The sequence below is a fragment of the Bufo bufo genome, chromosome 4, assembly GCF_905171765.1.
Source record: "Bufo bufo chromosome 4, aBufBuf1.1, whole genome shotgun sequence".
In the NCBI taxonomy this organism is placed as follows: domain Eukaryota; kingdom Metazoa; phylum Chordata; class Amphibia; order Anura; family Bufonidae; genus Bufo; species Bufo bufo.
In genome coordinates, this window is record NC_053392.1 from 602927158 (window position 1) to 602944064 (window position 16907).

At 43.9% G+C, this 16907-nt stretch overlaps 2 protein-coding genes across 2 annotated transcripts in view; both read right to left on the bottom strand.

Annotated features, from left to right (window-relative positions):
- Positions 1-14741, bottom strand: part of LOC120999348 (calpain-8-like) — a 68564-nt gene extending 53823 nt beyond the window's left edge. Inside the window, exons 1-4 of the mRNA XM_040430215.1 lie at positions 14626-14741; positions 13408-13669; positions 4157-4226; positions 3181-3299 (exon numbers count right to left, since the gene is read on the bottom strand). Of these exons, the coding sequence (XP_040286149.1) occupies positions 3181-3299; positions 4157-4226; positions 13408-13644 (426 nt within the window). The 5' untranslated portion in view covers positions 13645-13669; positions 14626-14741. The remainder of the gene's footprint in view (positions 1-3180; positions 3300-4156; positions 4227-13407; positions 13670-14625) is intronic.
- Positions 1-16907, bottom strand: part of LOC120999349 (calpain-8-like) — a 138431-nt gene that overhangs the window by 55768 nt on the left and 65756 nt on the right. The window lies entirely within an intron of this gene.

A 16907-nucleotide genomic window follows, 5' to 3' on the forward strand; every position in this document is an offset into this window, starting at 1 on the left:
GGAGGGAGGAGGCGGAGACACTCATGGCGGGGCCCGGTGCAGTGACTCTACTCTAATACACCGGGCCCCGCAACTGTTAAACATTGAATCTGATCTATATCTAATAGTATATGCTCTGTACGGCTCTTACTGTAGTACTGTAAGTATAGCGCAGACCGGCATCTCCCTTGGTCATGCGCTGCTTGCCGAACCTCCTTCCTCAAGCGCCGTCTGCTCCAGCTCCCTCTGTCATGCGCCGCCTGCCCCAGCTCCCTCCTCATGCGCCGCCTGCCTTCTTATCTCACTTTATGAATGAACAGGCAGGCGGCGCATGACAGAGGGAGCTGGAGCAGACGGCGCTTGAGGAAGGAGGTGCGGCCAGTGGCGAATGACCGAGGGAGATGCCGGTCTGCGCTATACTTCCGGTACTACAGTAAGAGCCGTACAGAGCATATACTATTAGATATAGATCAGATTCAATGTTTAACAGTTGCGGGGCCCGGTGTATTAGAGTAGAGTCACTGCACCGGGCCCCGCCTCCTCCCTCCACACTGTCACTGATACTTCGCTGGCCGCGCTGTGCAGCATAGCGGCCAGCGAAGTATTCGCTTTATAAGACGCACTGCCATTTTCCCCCCACTTTTGGGGGGGAAAAAGTGCGTCTTATAAAGCGAAAAATACGGGTATATAACAAACAAAACCGAGTAGATACTCCCACATCTGGAGTACTGCATTTTCAGGGATTCTGGACAGAAAAAGGGGAACTACAGAATACTGGAATCTGAGGAAGATACCACTTTCTGCTAATAAGATTTATTGCAACATTTCGGATAGTCACATGTACTACTGATTCAGGCAATAAAAATAGCCATGAGATAAATATGGAGTAGTTATATTTAGAGCCCATTCGGCATGTACAGTACTGTAATCACAGCTAGACCGCCCCTCAGTCTCTAAGGCTGGGTTCACACGAGCGGATGCCGTGCGTGACATCCGCTCCGTGAATGACAGCCAAGACCCGATGCAGACTGCAGAGGCACGGAGCATTAACATGACTGATAATGCTCCGTGCCTCTCTGTGATCTCTTTACTACGAAATCACAGTTGTCACTGTGATTTTGTAGTAAAGAGATCACAGAGAGGCACGGAGCATTATCAGTCATGTTAATGCTCCGTGCCTCTGCAGTCTGCATCGGGTCTTGGCACTCTTTCACGGAGCGGATGCCACGCACGGCATCCGCTCGTGTGAACCCAGCCTAAGACTCTTCTGAACCATTTAATGCTATCACTGTTGATTTCCCTCAGGCCATTGTGATTTTTCAGAACCCTCCCATCAGATGACATCACACTCCTGACATTTAGACAATACACAGTTTTACCCGCTTGTCGCGGCTTGCTCTCCTACATTGACCACTTGTGACTCTCAGCTCATGTCACGATGACATCATCACTGTCATGCAAAGAGATGTGCTCTGTGACAGGTCTGAATGAGACTGCATGAACCAACCCAGCCCTGCTACATCTACATGATTAAGGGAAATTGATTGTCGGAGGCTGACTTCAGCGGACAATAGAATGTGATATGTTCTCCAGGATGAGAAGTAAGCTGAATGTCCTTTTCTATTACTGAGCTATAAATCAGCTTCATAAACATCAGGGCGTTTCAGGCTGTAGTCTTTGCCTGTCTGTGTTCCAGAACTTCAAATTCACGCTAGCTCAGTTTCTGGTACAAATTATCTGCCAGGCCATGGGAGGCCATGCCCCCTTACTCTAGGCCTCTTTCACACTTGCGTTGTCCGGATCCGGCGTGTACTCCACTTGCCGGAATTACACTCCGGATCCGGAAAAACGCAAGTGTACTGAAAGCATTTGAAGACGGAACCGTCTTCCAAATGCGTTCAGTGTTACTATGGCACCCAGGACGCTATTAAAGTCCTGGTTGCCATAGTAGTAGTGGGGAGCGGGGGAGCGGTATACTTACAGTCCGTGCGGCTCCCCGGGCGCTCCAGAATGACGTCAGAGCGCCCCATGCGCATGGATGACGTGATCCATGTGATCACATGATCCATGAGCTTGGGGCGCCCTGACGTCACTCTGGAGCGCCCGGGGAGCCGCACGGAAGGTAAGTACACTGCTCCCCGCTCCCCACTACACTTTACCATGGCTGCCAGGACTTTAGCGTCCCGGCAGCCATGGTAACCACTCTGAAAAAGCTAAATGTCGGATGCGGCAATGCGCCGAAACGACGTTTAGCTTAAGGCCGGATCCGGATCAATGCCTTTCAATGGGCATTAATTCCGGATCCGGCCTTGCGGCAAGTGTTCCGGATTTTTGGCCGGAGCAAAAAGCGCAGCATGCTGCGGTATTTTCTCCGGCCAAAAAACGTTCCGTTCCGGAACTGAAGACATCCTGATGCATCCTGAACGGATTTCTCTCCATTCAGAATGCATTAGGATAATCCTGATCAGGATTCTTCCGGCATAGAGCCCCGACGACGGAACTCTATGCCGGAAGACAAGAACGCAAGTGTGAAAGAGCCCTAAGCCCTGCTCACTTTTCAGAAAAGTACAGATGGCAGTGGAAAATGGATAAAAGTTGCAAATTATTAGTGCAGTGTATACACTGCACTAATAATAAGACAGTATGCTGTAAGCTCCCCCTAGTGATGGCTGCGGACAGACAGCCATTTATCAATTAAAGGGAACCTGTTCACTGTTACACCAGGCACAATGGCTTGCAGGCCTAGCTCAGCTGAATGTAACGATACCTTTCACTTAGCGATCCTTTCCTTCATTCTGGAGAAAAAGTACTTTTAATCCATATGCAAACGAGCAGTTAAGTGCACCAAGCGCAGGACCAAGCCACTCTGTGCAACCTTGCACCTCCTGCTTTCTCTGATAGCCCCTCCCTCTTCTTGATTGACAGGGCCAGACAAGATGAATAAACAAGAAACTGGTCCTGTTAATCAAGGGGGGGGGGCTGACAGAGGAAGCAGGAGGCACAAGGGTTCACAGGTTGGTAGTTCACTTAACTACTCACTTGCATATGGATTCAAGGTACTGTTTTTCTAGAATAAATGGTCATAAACAGACAGTATGCCTGGTTTAATACGGTTGATCCTGCTGACACAAGAGACAATATAACGCACAAGAAAACTCTTAGTCTTAATTTCGTCCAAATCTGGTCCTAAGTGTATGTTACCTTAAAGTGAAAGATTCCTGCATAGTTGGTGTCAAAGCTCTGGTCCATGGGGACAACACGGCGGAGACAGTCTTCATTCAGAGTCAGGGATGCAACAGAACTTAGAAACCAGCAGTCACCTGTGGAGAAATATATCTCTTGTTATTGGGCAGTTACTATATATGACCAGAACTTCACAGAAATATGGGAGATTATGAGAATTAGAGACTCTAGGTAGAGCTGATGACCAATCTGACTACTATATTCTGGAGAGTTAATCTCTCAATAAATGTGTTTGAGATGGTCCCAATGAGATAACTTCTCAGAATAAAGACACCCTAGCTATCCACCAAAAAAAAACAAAAAAAAATTGAAATAATTTCTGTAATCTGTAGCTCAATTGTCAGCTTTGCTGTATAGACTGTGACAGAATGAACAGAGTCATCTCATTTTCTGTTCAGGGCAGGGGAGTTCAGGACATCACTATTATACTGGTGGAGGGCTAGATAAAGTGCACTAGTAAAAATATACTCATATCTAAGACACTATATGCAGCTCCCCTGTCACTCTATTGGAAAGGCTGGACCCCATCACTTATCTGAGACCATAATATAATTAAAAAAAAAATAATCCCATTCATTTCAGCTTCCACGAAGCAACACATCCTGTGGTACTGTGTATACAGACAATACCAGGTCGAAATGTGTGCCTCCAATATGCCGCCTGAGGGAAACTTTTAAGACTAAAAAAGGACTATAAAAGCTCTATAAAAAAAAAAGAACAAAAACCTTATTTCTCTTCTACAGTCTACGATATAATGAAGGAAACCAAAATTAGATACAGTACACGAGACATTCCCTTTAAATGTCAACCACTTGTGAGGGAGATTAGTTGGTTAATTAGTTGCATCGTTAGTTAATGTAATGTTTACAGTAAAATGTTAACACATACAAAGGGAATTGTAGCTCGTCTTCAACGTCAATGCAAAACTAATTACCTAACGATCCTTGCCAGACATCTGCACGAGTCGCCCCTTCTTTAATGAACTGGGGGTTGGGTTTTATTTCCTGTAAATAACATTGTAACATTATTACATTTGGAGTTGTTGATGTATCTTCAGACATTGAAAGTTGTGGTCCACCACAAGAACTTATCACCTATCCACAGGATCTAAATAGTGATGGTCCGACCACTGGGACCCTTACAGATCACTGGAACAGGGGTCCCTCAGTCTCCTGAGCCTCTCCTCGTGGCCACGCCATTCATCTGTATGAGACAGCCGAGATCTCAGCTTCTCTTTGGCCTCATATCTCTTATACTTGAATGGACCACAGGGACCCTGTTTTTGCTATTTTTGGGGGTCCCAGAGGTCAGACCTTCAACGACAAGATACTTATCACCTGGTGGTAAGTTACTATGGTGGAAATTCACAATCCCTGTTCCTTAACCCCAATGATTTTTCTTATCTGTCATCCATTATGATATAGGAGGTTCTTCCAGTGAAATTCCATCAGATCATGATGCCAACATGGAGACATTTCTAATTTTCTGTCCCCCTCCAACATAGATGATACATTACTGATTAATAATAATTTTTATGGAAAGAATAATTAATGACCTGGTCTGGGGAAGAAAACGCGTGAGAATCAAATTGGAATATCTATATAAACCTCTGGAGCAGGGGGGTTTAAATCTCCCTTGCTTCAAAGGCTATTTCATTGCTGCTCAGTTGTGGACGTGCAATAAATGGCAAAATAGTAAATTTTTAAGTAGTTTAGTGAGAAGCTCCTCACATAATAACATATTTACGCTTCTGGAATCCGGGCTACTGATTAACAGAGACCGGGGCCACAAAGAGACTACAAAATCACTACTGAAAATGTGGGCTACCACTAGAGGATGGTTGGGGGTAAAGGGATCACTTACATTCACGCCTCTTTGGCACAATATTCACTTACAGACCCTAGAGGGTATAGCAATGGATCAATTCTGGCAAAAGAATGGGATTCTTTATATCACACAGGTTGTTAAGAATAGAGAGATTAAGTCGTTTGTGGAATTATCACATAATGTAGAGAACCTTTCCTGGTTTAGGTATTTTCAGCTTCGGTCAGCACTTTTTAGTTTGAATGATAAATCACTGTTAGAAATAGATAACTCTTCTCCGTTAAATGAGTGGTTAGGAAAGATATCACTAAGAATGAAGATCTCAAATATATAGAAATTATTACTTAAGTCACGTTTCGGTGAGACACAATCGCCGGGACAAAGGGCCTGGGAGATGGATTGCCCAAATATACAACTGGTAGGGTGGGGAAGCATTTTTACTAACCCTGATTTACTATCTCACAACTTTAATCATGTTCTAATACAGTTCAATATTTATCATAGACTATATGTTACCCCCATCTGGTTAAACAAGTGTGGAAAAAGGGATACCTCCAAGTGCCCTCAATGTGATACTGCAGGTGCGGATTATCTGCACATGATCTGGGCATGCCCAGAACTTGGAGATTACTGGAATGGTATTAATATTCTCCTCACCCACAAATTAAAAATACGGATTCCTCTTGAGCCACAATTGTTTCTACTGATCGATCTTTCGTCACTAAGTAACCATAAGTATCAAAAGATTTTATTAGGTAGAATACTATTATTGGCCAGAGTTAACAACCCCTTTTCATAAACCTATTAGGACATGTGGATGTTATAGAGGAGCAATACTAATATACAGATGTAGCTAATGTTGACATTAAATGCACAGTTGCAGTCGTGTTGTGTTGTGTCGTTTGCTACATCTGTATGTGTCTAATGTAGTGGATGTAAAGCAATGGCATACAAAGGAGGTTAGTATCTTAATCCCTTATGGACAGGGCGATTTTCTGGGTTTGCATTTCCATTTTGTACTTCCTGCCTTCCAGGACCCATAACTTTTTTATTTTTCAGTTCACAAAAATGACTGTGCGTCCTATAGTGTGAATATAGTACATGACTGGCATATTACATGTGTACATTGCAGGCCACACTGTGCAGCATACGCTGGATGTACTCCAGAGCACGCAGGAAAAGCTGGTGGGCAGTTGCACTGCTGCTGGAGGGTGGCAAGGGGCAGGCTTTCCTGCCACATAATGTGATTGCCCTGCCAGGAGGGCTCAGATACCAGCTTAAGGTACCCTATGCAAGTGTCCCTCATAAGTGTGTAAGCCTAATAAAGTATCCTCTAAAGTATCCTCTAATCAGGGGCGTAACTACCATAGCAGCAGATCATGCAACTGCTATGGGCCCCAGGGTAAGAGTGGGCCCAGTCTTAGCTGGAATTTTCTCCTCTTCTACTAGAGGTAAAAACTTGGTCAGGACTCTACCATCTAAAGGAACAACTTTTAACAAATGAAGCAGTAGAAAAATGGCCCAAGGGTCATTGAAAAGGGTTTAGGCAGAAACCCTTCTGTCCTGTGTGGGGGGCCTGGTTTGATCCTTGCTATGGGGCCCAGAGAGGAGGAGGGGTCTGCCTTTATGTAAAGTCCTGTCTAAAGCACACACTTCAGGAAGATATAAGTGAGGGACATGAATATGTGAAGTGACTGTGGGTAGAAATACATGGAGGAAAAAACAATATTAAAATACTAATAGGAGTTTATTATAAGCCACCTAATATACCAGAGTCCACAGAAAATCTACTACTAAACGAGATAGACGAGGCGGCAAATCATAATGAGATTGTTATTATGGGGGACGTCAACCCAGATATAGACTGGGAAACTGAAACCTGTAGATCTCATAAGGGAAACAAGTTCTTGGCAATAACCAAAGACAATTACCTCTCCCAACTGGTTCAGGACCCGACTAGAGGGACGGCCATACTGGACTTAGTATTAACCAATGACCTGACAGAACAACAGACGTGCAGGTTGGGGGACACCTGGGAAATAGTGACCATAAAGTAATAACCTTCCAATTGTCATTCAAAAGAGTGTTTCTTCAGGGAGGAACAAAAATACTTCAAAAAAGCTAAATTTAGCCAACTAAGAGAGGCCATACTAACCTGGACAAAGTCCTCAAAAATAAAAATACAGCCAGAAAATGGGATATTTTTAAAAGCATCCTAAAATCTAATTGTGAGAGGTACATACCTTATGGGGATAAAAGGTTAAGGAACAAGAAAAAAAACTATGTGGATAAATAGAAATGTAAAGAAAGCAATAAATGACAAAAATAAAGCATTTCAATCACGAACACAGGAGGGTAGCGAGGAAGCACTGAAAAACTGTAAGGAAAAAAAATTGAATATGTAAAAGACAAATAAAAGCAGCCAAACTAGAGACAGAGAGATTAATTGCCAAAGAGAGTAAAACTAACCCTAAAATGTTCTTCAGTTATATAAATGGTAAAAAGTATAAATCTAAAGCTGTCGGCCCTTTACAGAGTAATGAGGGGGGAGTTGCAGACAGCAATGAGGAGAAAGCAAAGCTATAAAAAAAAAAAATCTCTGTATTCACTGAAGAAAATAAACTGTCAGATGAAATGCTGAATGTAAAAGTAAATTCCCCATTAAAAGTACCCTGTCTGACCCAGGAAGAAGTACAGCTGCAACTTAAAAAGATTAAAATAGACAAATCGCCGGGACCAGATGGCATACACCCTCGTATCCTAAGAGAATTAAGTCAGACCCTTATTTCTGATATTTAAGTACTCTCATACTGACAGTGTTCCACAGGATTGGCGCATAGCAAATGTGGTGCCAATATTCAAAAAGGGTCCAAAAACAGAGCCTGGAAACTATAGGCTGGTAAGTTTAACATCTGTCGTGGGTAAACTGTTTGAAGGTTTTCTAAGAGATGCTATCTTGGAGTACCTCAATGAAAATAAGCAGATAACGCCACATCAGCATGGCTTCATGAGGGATTGGTCATGTCAAACTAATTTAATCAGTTTCTATGAGGAGGTAAGTTCTAGACTTGACAGTGGCGAATCAATGGATGTCGTATATCTGGACTTCTCCAAAACATTTGACACTGTACCACATAAAAGGTTAGTATATAAAGTGAGAATGCTTGGACTGGGGAAAAATGTCTGTATGTGTGTAAGTAACTGGCTCAATGATAGAAAACAGAGGGTGGTTATATAATGGTACACACTCAGATTGGGTCACTGTCACTAGTGGAGTACCTCAGGGGTCAGTATTGGGCCCTATCCTCTTCAATATATTTATTAATGATCTTGTAGAAGGCTTGCATAGTAAAATATCAATTTTTGCAGATGACACTAAACTGTGTAAAGTAATTGACACGGAAGAGGACAGTATACTACTACAGATGGATATGGATAGACTGGAGGCTTGGGCAGGGAAGTGGCAGATGAGGTTTAACACTGACAAATGTAAGGTTAAGCACATGGAAAGGAATAATGCAAGTCACACTCAGATTGGAGTGGTACACACTCAAATTGGGTCACTATCACTAGTGGGGTACCTCAGGGGTCAGTATTAGGCCCTATTCTCTTCAATATATTTATTAATGATCTTGTAGAAGGCTTGCATAGTAAAATATCAATTTTCGCAGATGGCACTAAACTGTGTAAAGTAATTAAAGCGAACCTTTCACCTGGATTTCACTTACTAAACTATCAAAAGTACCTTATAGATCATCCTCATTGTGTTAGCACACAGTCTTGTCCCGCTTTTCTGTGATGTATATGCATGGAAAAATCGCTTTATAAAGTACTCTTCTCCAGCTCCACAAGTCCCGGTAGAAGTCAAGGGGGTAGCCCTTCCCTCACTCCAGGCTGTAACTCCCCTGCCCTAACCCCTCCTCTCTGCAGTCTAACTGACACCCGGCTCAGTCGCCGGGACCGCGCTTGTACAGGCGGCGCATGCGCCGTCGGACTCAAGCGCGATCATGTAACTGAATCGCGCATGCGCCATCCCCGATGCCTGCCTGTCTTCTCTTCCTCACGCGCGATTCAGTTACATGATCGCGCTTGAGTCCGACGGCGCATGCGCCGCCTGTACAAGCGCTGTCCCGGCGACTGAGCCAGGTGTCAGTTAGACTGCAGAGAGGCGGGGTTAGGGCAGGGGAGTTACAGCCTGGAGTGAGGGAAGGGCTACCCCCTTGACTTCTACCGTGACTTGTGGAGCTGGAGAAGAGTACTTTATAAAGCGATTTTTCCATGCATATACATCACAGAAAAGCGGGACAAGACCGTGTGCTAACACAATGAGGATGATCTATAAGGTACTTTTGATAGTTTAGTAAGTGAAATCCAGGTGAAAGGTTCGCTTTAACACTGAAGAGGACAGTATACTACTACAGAGGGATCTGGGTAGACTAGAGGCTTGGGCAGATAAGTGGCAGAAGAGGTTTAACATTGACAAATGTAAAGTTATGCACATGGGAAGGAATATTGCAAGTCACCCGTACATACTAAATGGTAAAACCCTGGGTAACACTGACATGGAAAAGGATCTAGGAATTTTAATAAACAGCAAGCTAAGCTGCAAAAACCAGTGTCAGGCAGCTGCTGCCAAGGCCAATAAGATAATGGGTTGCATCAGAAGGGGCATAGATGCCCGTGATGAGAACATATTCCTACTACATTACAGGTTCGTACACAAACATAGAAAAGGATTCTTTGCGGTAAGAGCAGTGAGACTATGGAACTCTCTGCCTGAGGAGGTTGTGATGGTGAGTACAATAAAGGAATTCAAGAGTGGCCTGAATGTATTTCTGGAGCGTAATAATACAGGCTATAGCTACTAGAGAGGGGTCGTTGATCCAGGGAGTTATTCTGATTGCCTGATTGGAGTTGGGAAGGAATTTTTTTCCCCTAAAGTGGGGAAAATTGGCTTCTACTTCACAGTTTTTTTTTTGCCTTCCTCTGGATCAACTTGCAGGATAACAGGCCGAACTGGATGGACAGATGTCTTTTTTGAGCCTTATAAACTATGTTACTATGCTACTTCTCTATGTACGCCACTGCCTCTAATAAAGTGTCCCCCATAACAATGTGTCAGCAGCAGATCCCTCCATAACAGTGTTTCAGCATCAGATGCCCCCCATACCAGTGTGTCAGGATCAGATCCCCCCCACAACAGATGAGACCCCACAGTCTGCTTAACCTTTGTTACCCACACAGTGGCGCACCTACAGGGGGGGGGGGGTCTGGACCCCCCCTAGAACAACCAGACATTTATTTTTTTTATCCCTCAGGGCCGCACCGCCGATCACCACAGGCGGCGCGGCCCTGGATGTAATTGCGGCAGTGGTGGCGGGGGGCAGTAGGAGATGAGCGCTTCCATTGTGGAAGCGCTCATCTCCATATACATCTGTATCGCCGTCCTCAGGACAGCGATACAGATGCCTGTGCTGTGGCAGGGGAGGGAGAGGCGTGTCCCTCCCCTGTTCTTCTGATAGGCCGCAGGCACTAATGCCTGCAGCCTATCAGAGGCCGGCTCAGGCGGCGCGATGACGTCATCATCACGCCGCCTGAGCCGGTCAGCACACAACAGGGACACAGGCCGGAAGAGCCTGCATCACATCGCTGCTGATGGAGGTAAGTATCAGTGTTTTCTATTTTTTTATTTTTTTTTTTGGAGGGGGGGGGAGCTGGCACTATGGGGGCATCTGACAATTCTTACAGCCCAATTTTTTTTGGGGGTGGCACTCTGCGGGCATTTCTTACTGGCACATTATGGGGGGGGCCACCATGGGGGAGAGGAGCACTATGGGGGGCATCTGGGGGCTCTAAAGGGGCTTTTTTTTTATTGACACATTATGGGAGGCACTATAGGAGAAAACGGCACAATGGGGCATCTGGTGGCACTATAGGGGCATTATTTGGGGGCACTATGGGGGAAGTGGGGGTTCTAAAGGGGACTTTTTTTCTTATTGGCACATTATGGGGGGCATTATGGCATCTGGTGGCACTAAGGGGGCATTTTTTACTGCCACATTATGGGGGGGGCACCATGGGGGAGAGGATCACTATGGGGGCATCTGGGGGTCTAAAGGGGCTTTTTTTTATTGACACATTATGGGGGGCACTATAGGGGAGAACGGCACTATGGGGCATCTGGTGGCACTATAGGGGCATTATTTGGGGGCACTATGGGGGCATTATTTGGGGGCACTATGGGGAAGTGGGGGCTCTAAAGGGGCCTTTTTTCTTATTGGCACATTATGGGGGGCATTATGGCATCTGGTGGCACTAAGGGGGCATTTTTTACTGGCACTATAGGGGAGAGCGGCACTATGGGGCATTATTTGGGGGCACTATGGGGAAGTGGAGCACTATTGGGTCATATGGTGGCACTTAGAAGAGGCATTTTTTACTGGCATATTATGGGGGACACTATGGGAAAGGGCGAGAGGAGCACTATGAGGGCATTTACTGGGGCACTATATAGGGGTATTTTATACTGGCATACATTATGGGGACATTAGCTCAACTGCGGGCACTAAGCGGGGGTATTTCATGTACTGTCATATTATAGGGAGAATTATTACTACTAGGGGGTATTAGCTTTACTACTACTGGGGTTCTATGAGGAGCATGATAACTAGTATGGGCACTATAGGGGCATTATTACTACTAAGTGTGCTCTGGCATAGAGTTATTTCTATTGGTGGGATTTTGGGGAGCACTGTTACTTTGGGGGGCACCCTGGCACAGTATCAGCTTAGCACAATAATTTTTGGGGGACATTATCTTTATACTATTAGTGCCTGGGCGCAGTTATTTTTTAGAGCACTGTGTGCCAATAATTGTTGAAGGGGGCACTATCTGTGTGGTAGTAGTATTCCCAGGGGTACTGTTTCTGCAGTATAGTATTGGGGGCACAGCGGGCACAGTATTGGGGCACTATCTGTGTGGTAGTAGTATTTCCAGGGGGACTTTCTCTGCAGTATAGTATTGGGGGTGGCAGGAAAGGTGTTCAGAAGATGATGGAAATGTGGGAAACTAATGTCTGTTTGTTAATCTCTGCAGAGATGGGAGATGGCTGAAAAATCATCATGGCGGTCTGGTCTCAATGGAGAAGATAAAAAAAGAGAACGTCTACAACAAAGGTGACATCACAGGATGTAAGAGGTATGGGGCGCTATGTAGGAGAGGAGATTCTCCGGCTCCTCCCATGGTGGGGGGGGAACCACAGGCCTTGAGCAGGATCTGGGGAGGGAGGAGAGCAGAGGAGCTTCCTGGCTGTAGCTTGTTCTATAAGCAGGCAGTGCAGCCAGGACAGACCCTCCCCTCTCCGTATGATATGTAGAGACAGGCCTCAACTATAGAATTTCAGCTGTACAGTGTTTGTTGGGTGTGGCCTATTATATGCAGGAGGGGCTTTAAATAATGGGCGGGGCTAAAAAATGGCGGCCCGCTGCACGCGCCGCATTGTTCCATTTATGCAGAGCTTTTAGAAATGGCCAAGTAAAAGAATCAGCGCAACACACTACAGCCACCCCCCCCCCCCCGCACTACACATGCCACATTTTTGTGCTCCCCTGTACCCACACACAACTAAAACACAGAGTCTGTCCCACCTCTACACTAGAGCCAAAAGATAGTGACCTTCTCTCTCCACTTCTTTAAACCATCAAGGAAGGTTTAAAAAGTACAATAGATTATTTGCGGCCTATGGGGCAATCAATATGTTCCTATGAAGCCCTGCCACAGAACTATTAGAGCTATTGTTTTGGTAGCCTCATATCCTTCAGAGGGAAAGAGACTACCCCAAGAAACGAACCGCTCTGCTGAGCGCCGCGTGGTGGAGCCATTTGGGCCCCAGGAGCACAGCAATCCTGGGGAAAGCCACCACAGATGCTGTGGTCACAAATGACCATGGCATCTGAGGAGTTAAATGTCTGTGATTGCCGTTATCGCTGGTCATAGACATTAGTTGTGGGTGTTTGCTGTGTAAAACAGCAGATGCCTGGCGGCTATGGTGCCCATTGCAAAAGCCATTTTTAAAGAACAGATAGAAGATGTCCTCAAGGGATTAAGATATCTATAGTACATAGTAGATGGTAGCAGGGTCATCAGGGAACCCAGAGAACTAACTCCTCTTGGATTGTTGTCTTGGATTGTCTGAGGATGTGCATTTCATTCAAACTCTAAGCCAATTGCTTTTCCTCAGACATAAGGCTAGAAAAACTTTGGCCATTACAATATATAAAATATACCCATTAAAATAAGACAAACCATAGTAAGAGCATCAAAAATACAAGTACATAGACTAGTTATTCTGCATATCCTCACCAAGGGTCTTTTCCAGACAATATCTTGAACTTTCTGAGATTTAGGATCCAGGTCTTTGAATCCAAGAGATGATTGAACAGCAGGAAATGTAGGGTCTTCAAATAAAGTCTTTGATGACAAGCATTGTGCCCTTAGTTCCTCCAAGTCTTGGTTTAAGTATTTTCTTGGATTCTCGTTGGCCCCAACCCCTGAGGCTGTGGCCCTATCTTTGGCCAGTTTAGCAGCTAGACTTGCCATAGTATTGTGCTTCTGTGTGTGGAGGCTGAAGACAAAAGAGTAGTAGTGAGTATTATATATAGTGTGTAAACCAGATGGGAAGAAACTCTTGAAGACCTAGAGGAGGAGACAACAGATGGAGGAATTCCTGACTAGTAGAGTGCAGGGTGTGAAATTGTGGTCATCACTAGTAAACATTGCCTATCACATTCTTACATGAGAGGTTAGGTCATTATGATAAAGAATAATAGAAAGAAAACTACTGCACTTGGGTTCTTCTTTTTTTCTTGACATCCGTAAGAGAAGCCTTCAGAATTTAGATCTGCATTAACATTCTGTCTACAACAAGTTATTCTTTAGCTATTGTGTAACTACAACTCCCATCAAACTCAGCAGTCTGTGTGTACTAAACCATATCCTGGGGGGTGGATATTGTGGTCTCATGGCGTTGGTTCATACCATCTCAGGGACAGAAGTGTCTGGTTCTTGAGCTTGAGCCACCCCACTATGGGTCACATAGTAGCTGCCACATGGACTATGCCTATGGTATGTAATACCACATATACGGAGTACTGTGCTAAATTCATAAACAAAATGGGATGTACATTAAAAATGAAGTCTAATCTACAGTATGATGAGCATGTTATAGAGGAGGGGCAGCTGGGCAGATTGATATATAGTTTTCTGGGGAAAGATTCAGTATAACTTGCAATTTATTAATCTAAATCTCTGCTTTTTGCAGTCCAGTGGGAGGTCTTACTCAAGGTATGACAGTTAAATGACTGCCTACTGGACTCCAGAATGAGTCCAGAATGAGCAGAGGTTTAGATCTATAAATTACAAATTTTATAATAGTAATTTTAAAATAGATACAAATTACAAACACTGGTTACAGCCTGGCATTGAGAAGACAGTCTTAAATAATAAGGAAAAAGTTATAGCCATTAGACCAGTACTTCCAAATATCTGGGGAAATTTACTGGTCATTATGGCCTGGAATACCTTCAGGGTGATGGAGATGAATAAGAATATCCAAGCTGATTTTGGGACGTTGAAGATTTTATAGCTATCAACCTTCTGTGTCCGGTGGAGCAGTTACAGCACAAACAAGAGTGTAGAATGTCTATGGAAGTGGAGCAGTCTGGAGGGGAAGAACTGATGTGAGTAATTATATCCCCTTTTATGGAGCCTGTGGTCACTTCAAAGGAGGTCATGAAGTAAAAGGGGTGGTGAACGGATGAGTTGCTCTTGCATTTTAGCATTAGGGGCAGATGTTTCAACATCTTTCTTATCCCCCACCCAGGCAATAACAGGAAATTGAAGAGGAGGGGGGGGGGGGGGTCTCAGTAATCAGATGCTCGTGGAATGTTATCTAGAAAGGACGGATGTCAGACATTTGAGCTGAGCATTGCTATGACATGGGTAACATGATGATGATAGATGGGTGACTGAGCAAAAAAATTATATGGGTGGAAAAAACAGAGCAGAATATCCAAAGGTTGCCTGCATATCGTAAGAAGAAATCTGACGTCTGAAAGGGACAGTCCCATCATGGGAAGAAACATTTATGAAACAAATGAGTGAGTGAATGAATAAATAAATAAATGATTGAATGGATGAATGAATACATGACTAAATAAATGAGTGAGTGGATAGATGAATGGATGATGAATGAATGTGTGAATAAATGATTTAATAATGAATGAATACATGACTGTGAATGAATAACTAAATAAATGAGCAAATGAATAAATAACTAGATAAATGGGTGAATTAATTAATTAATGAGGGAATGAATGAATAAATTAATGAATAAATGAATGAATAACTAAATAAATTAGTGAAGGAATGAATAGAAAAGTGAATGAATGAACGATTAACCAAATGAGTGAATTAATAATTACATAAACAAGTGAATAAATGAATAACTAAATGAGTAAGTTAATGAATGAATGACTAAATGAATGAGAGAATGAATAAATGAAAATAATGAATGAAAGAATAACTTAAATAAATGTGCATGAATTAATAAATAAGTAAACTAATGAATAACTAAATAAGGCTACTTTCATACTTGCCCCCGCCGGAACAGCATGCCGGATTTGTGCTACCGCAAGTCCATCGTGTCGCCAGAAGTCCGCTCTGGCCCCATTCACTATAATGGGGGCGGGCCGGAAGTCCGGCCACAGCACAGCAAACATGCCAAGAAGCGGCCGGAATAAAACTACAGCACTCTGTGTTTTTTGTCCGGCCGCCTCTCGGCATAGTGAATGGGGCCGGAGCGGACTTCCGGCGGCAGGGTGTACTTGCGAAAGCACGGATCCGGCAGGGTCCCGCAAGTGTGAAAGTAGCCTAAATGGGTGAAGAAATGAATTAATATCTAGATAAATGAGTGATTAAATGAATAACTAAGTAAATAAGTGAATGAATGAATCAGTGAATGAAGAACCAAATCAATGAGTGAATCATTGAATGAATAAATAAAATTAAATAAAAATTTGAGTGACTGAATTAATAAATTCATAAATACGTGCCTGAATGAATGAATGAATCACTTTCGCCCTCTTCACTCTACAAAAACTGCCCTTACTAAAGTGTCTAACAATCTCCTAACAGCAAAAAGTAATGGTGACTATTCGCTTCTGATTCTGCTGGATCTCTCTGCAGCGTTTGATACCGTAGACCATAAACTCCTCCACACCATGCTTCACTCAATTGGCCTTAAGGACACTGCTCTCTCTTGGTTCTCTTCCTATCTCTCTGGCCGCTCCTTTAGTGTATCATTCGCTTGCTCTTCTTCTTCTCCTCTTCCTCTTGATGTCGGCGTTCCTCAGGGCTCAGTACTAGGTCCTCTACTCTAATCCCTCTATACAGCCCCCATCGGACAGACTATCAGTAGATTTGGCTTTCGATACCATCTCTATGCTGATGACACCCAACTATACACTTCCTCCCCTGACATCACCCCTGCTTTACTCCAAAACACCAGTAATTGTCTGGCAGCTGTCTCTAACATCATGTCCTCTCTGTATCTAAAACTGAACCTCTCAAAAACTGAACTTCTTGTCTTTCCCCCATCTACTAACTCACCTAAACTTGATATTTCAATTTCGGTCTGCGGCATTATCATAACTCCTGTGCAACATGCCCGCTGTCTTGGGGCTACTTTTGACTCTTTGATCTTTCCTTTGTTCCCCATATTTAATCACTTACACGCTCTTGTCATCTGCACCTCAAGAATATCGCCAGAATCCGCCCTTTTCTTACGGTGGAAAGGGCAAAAA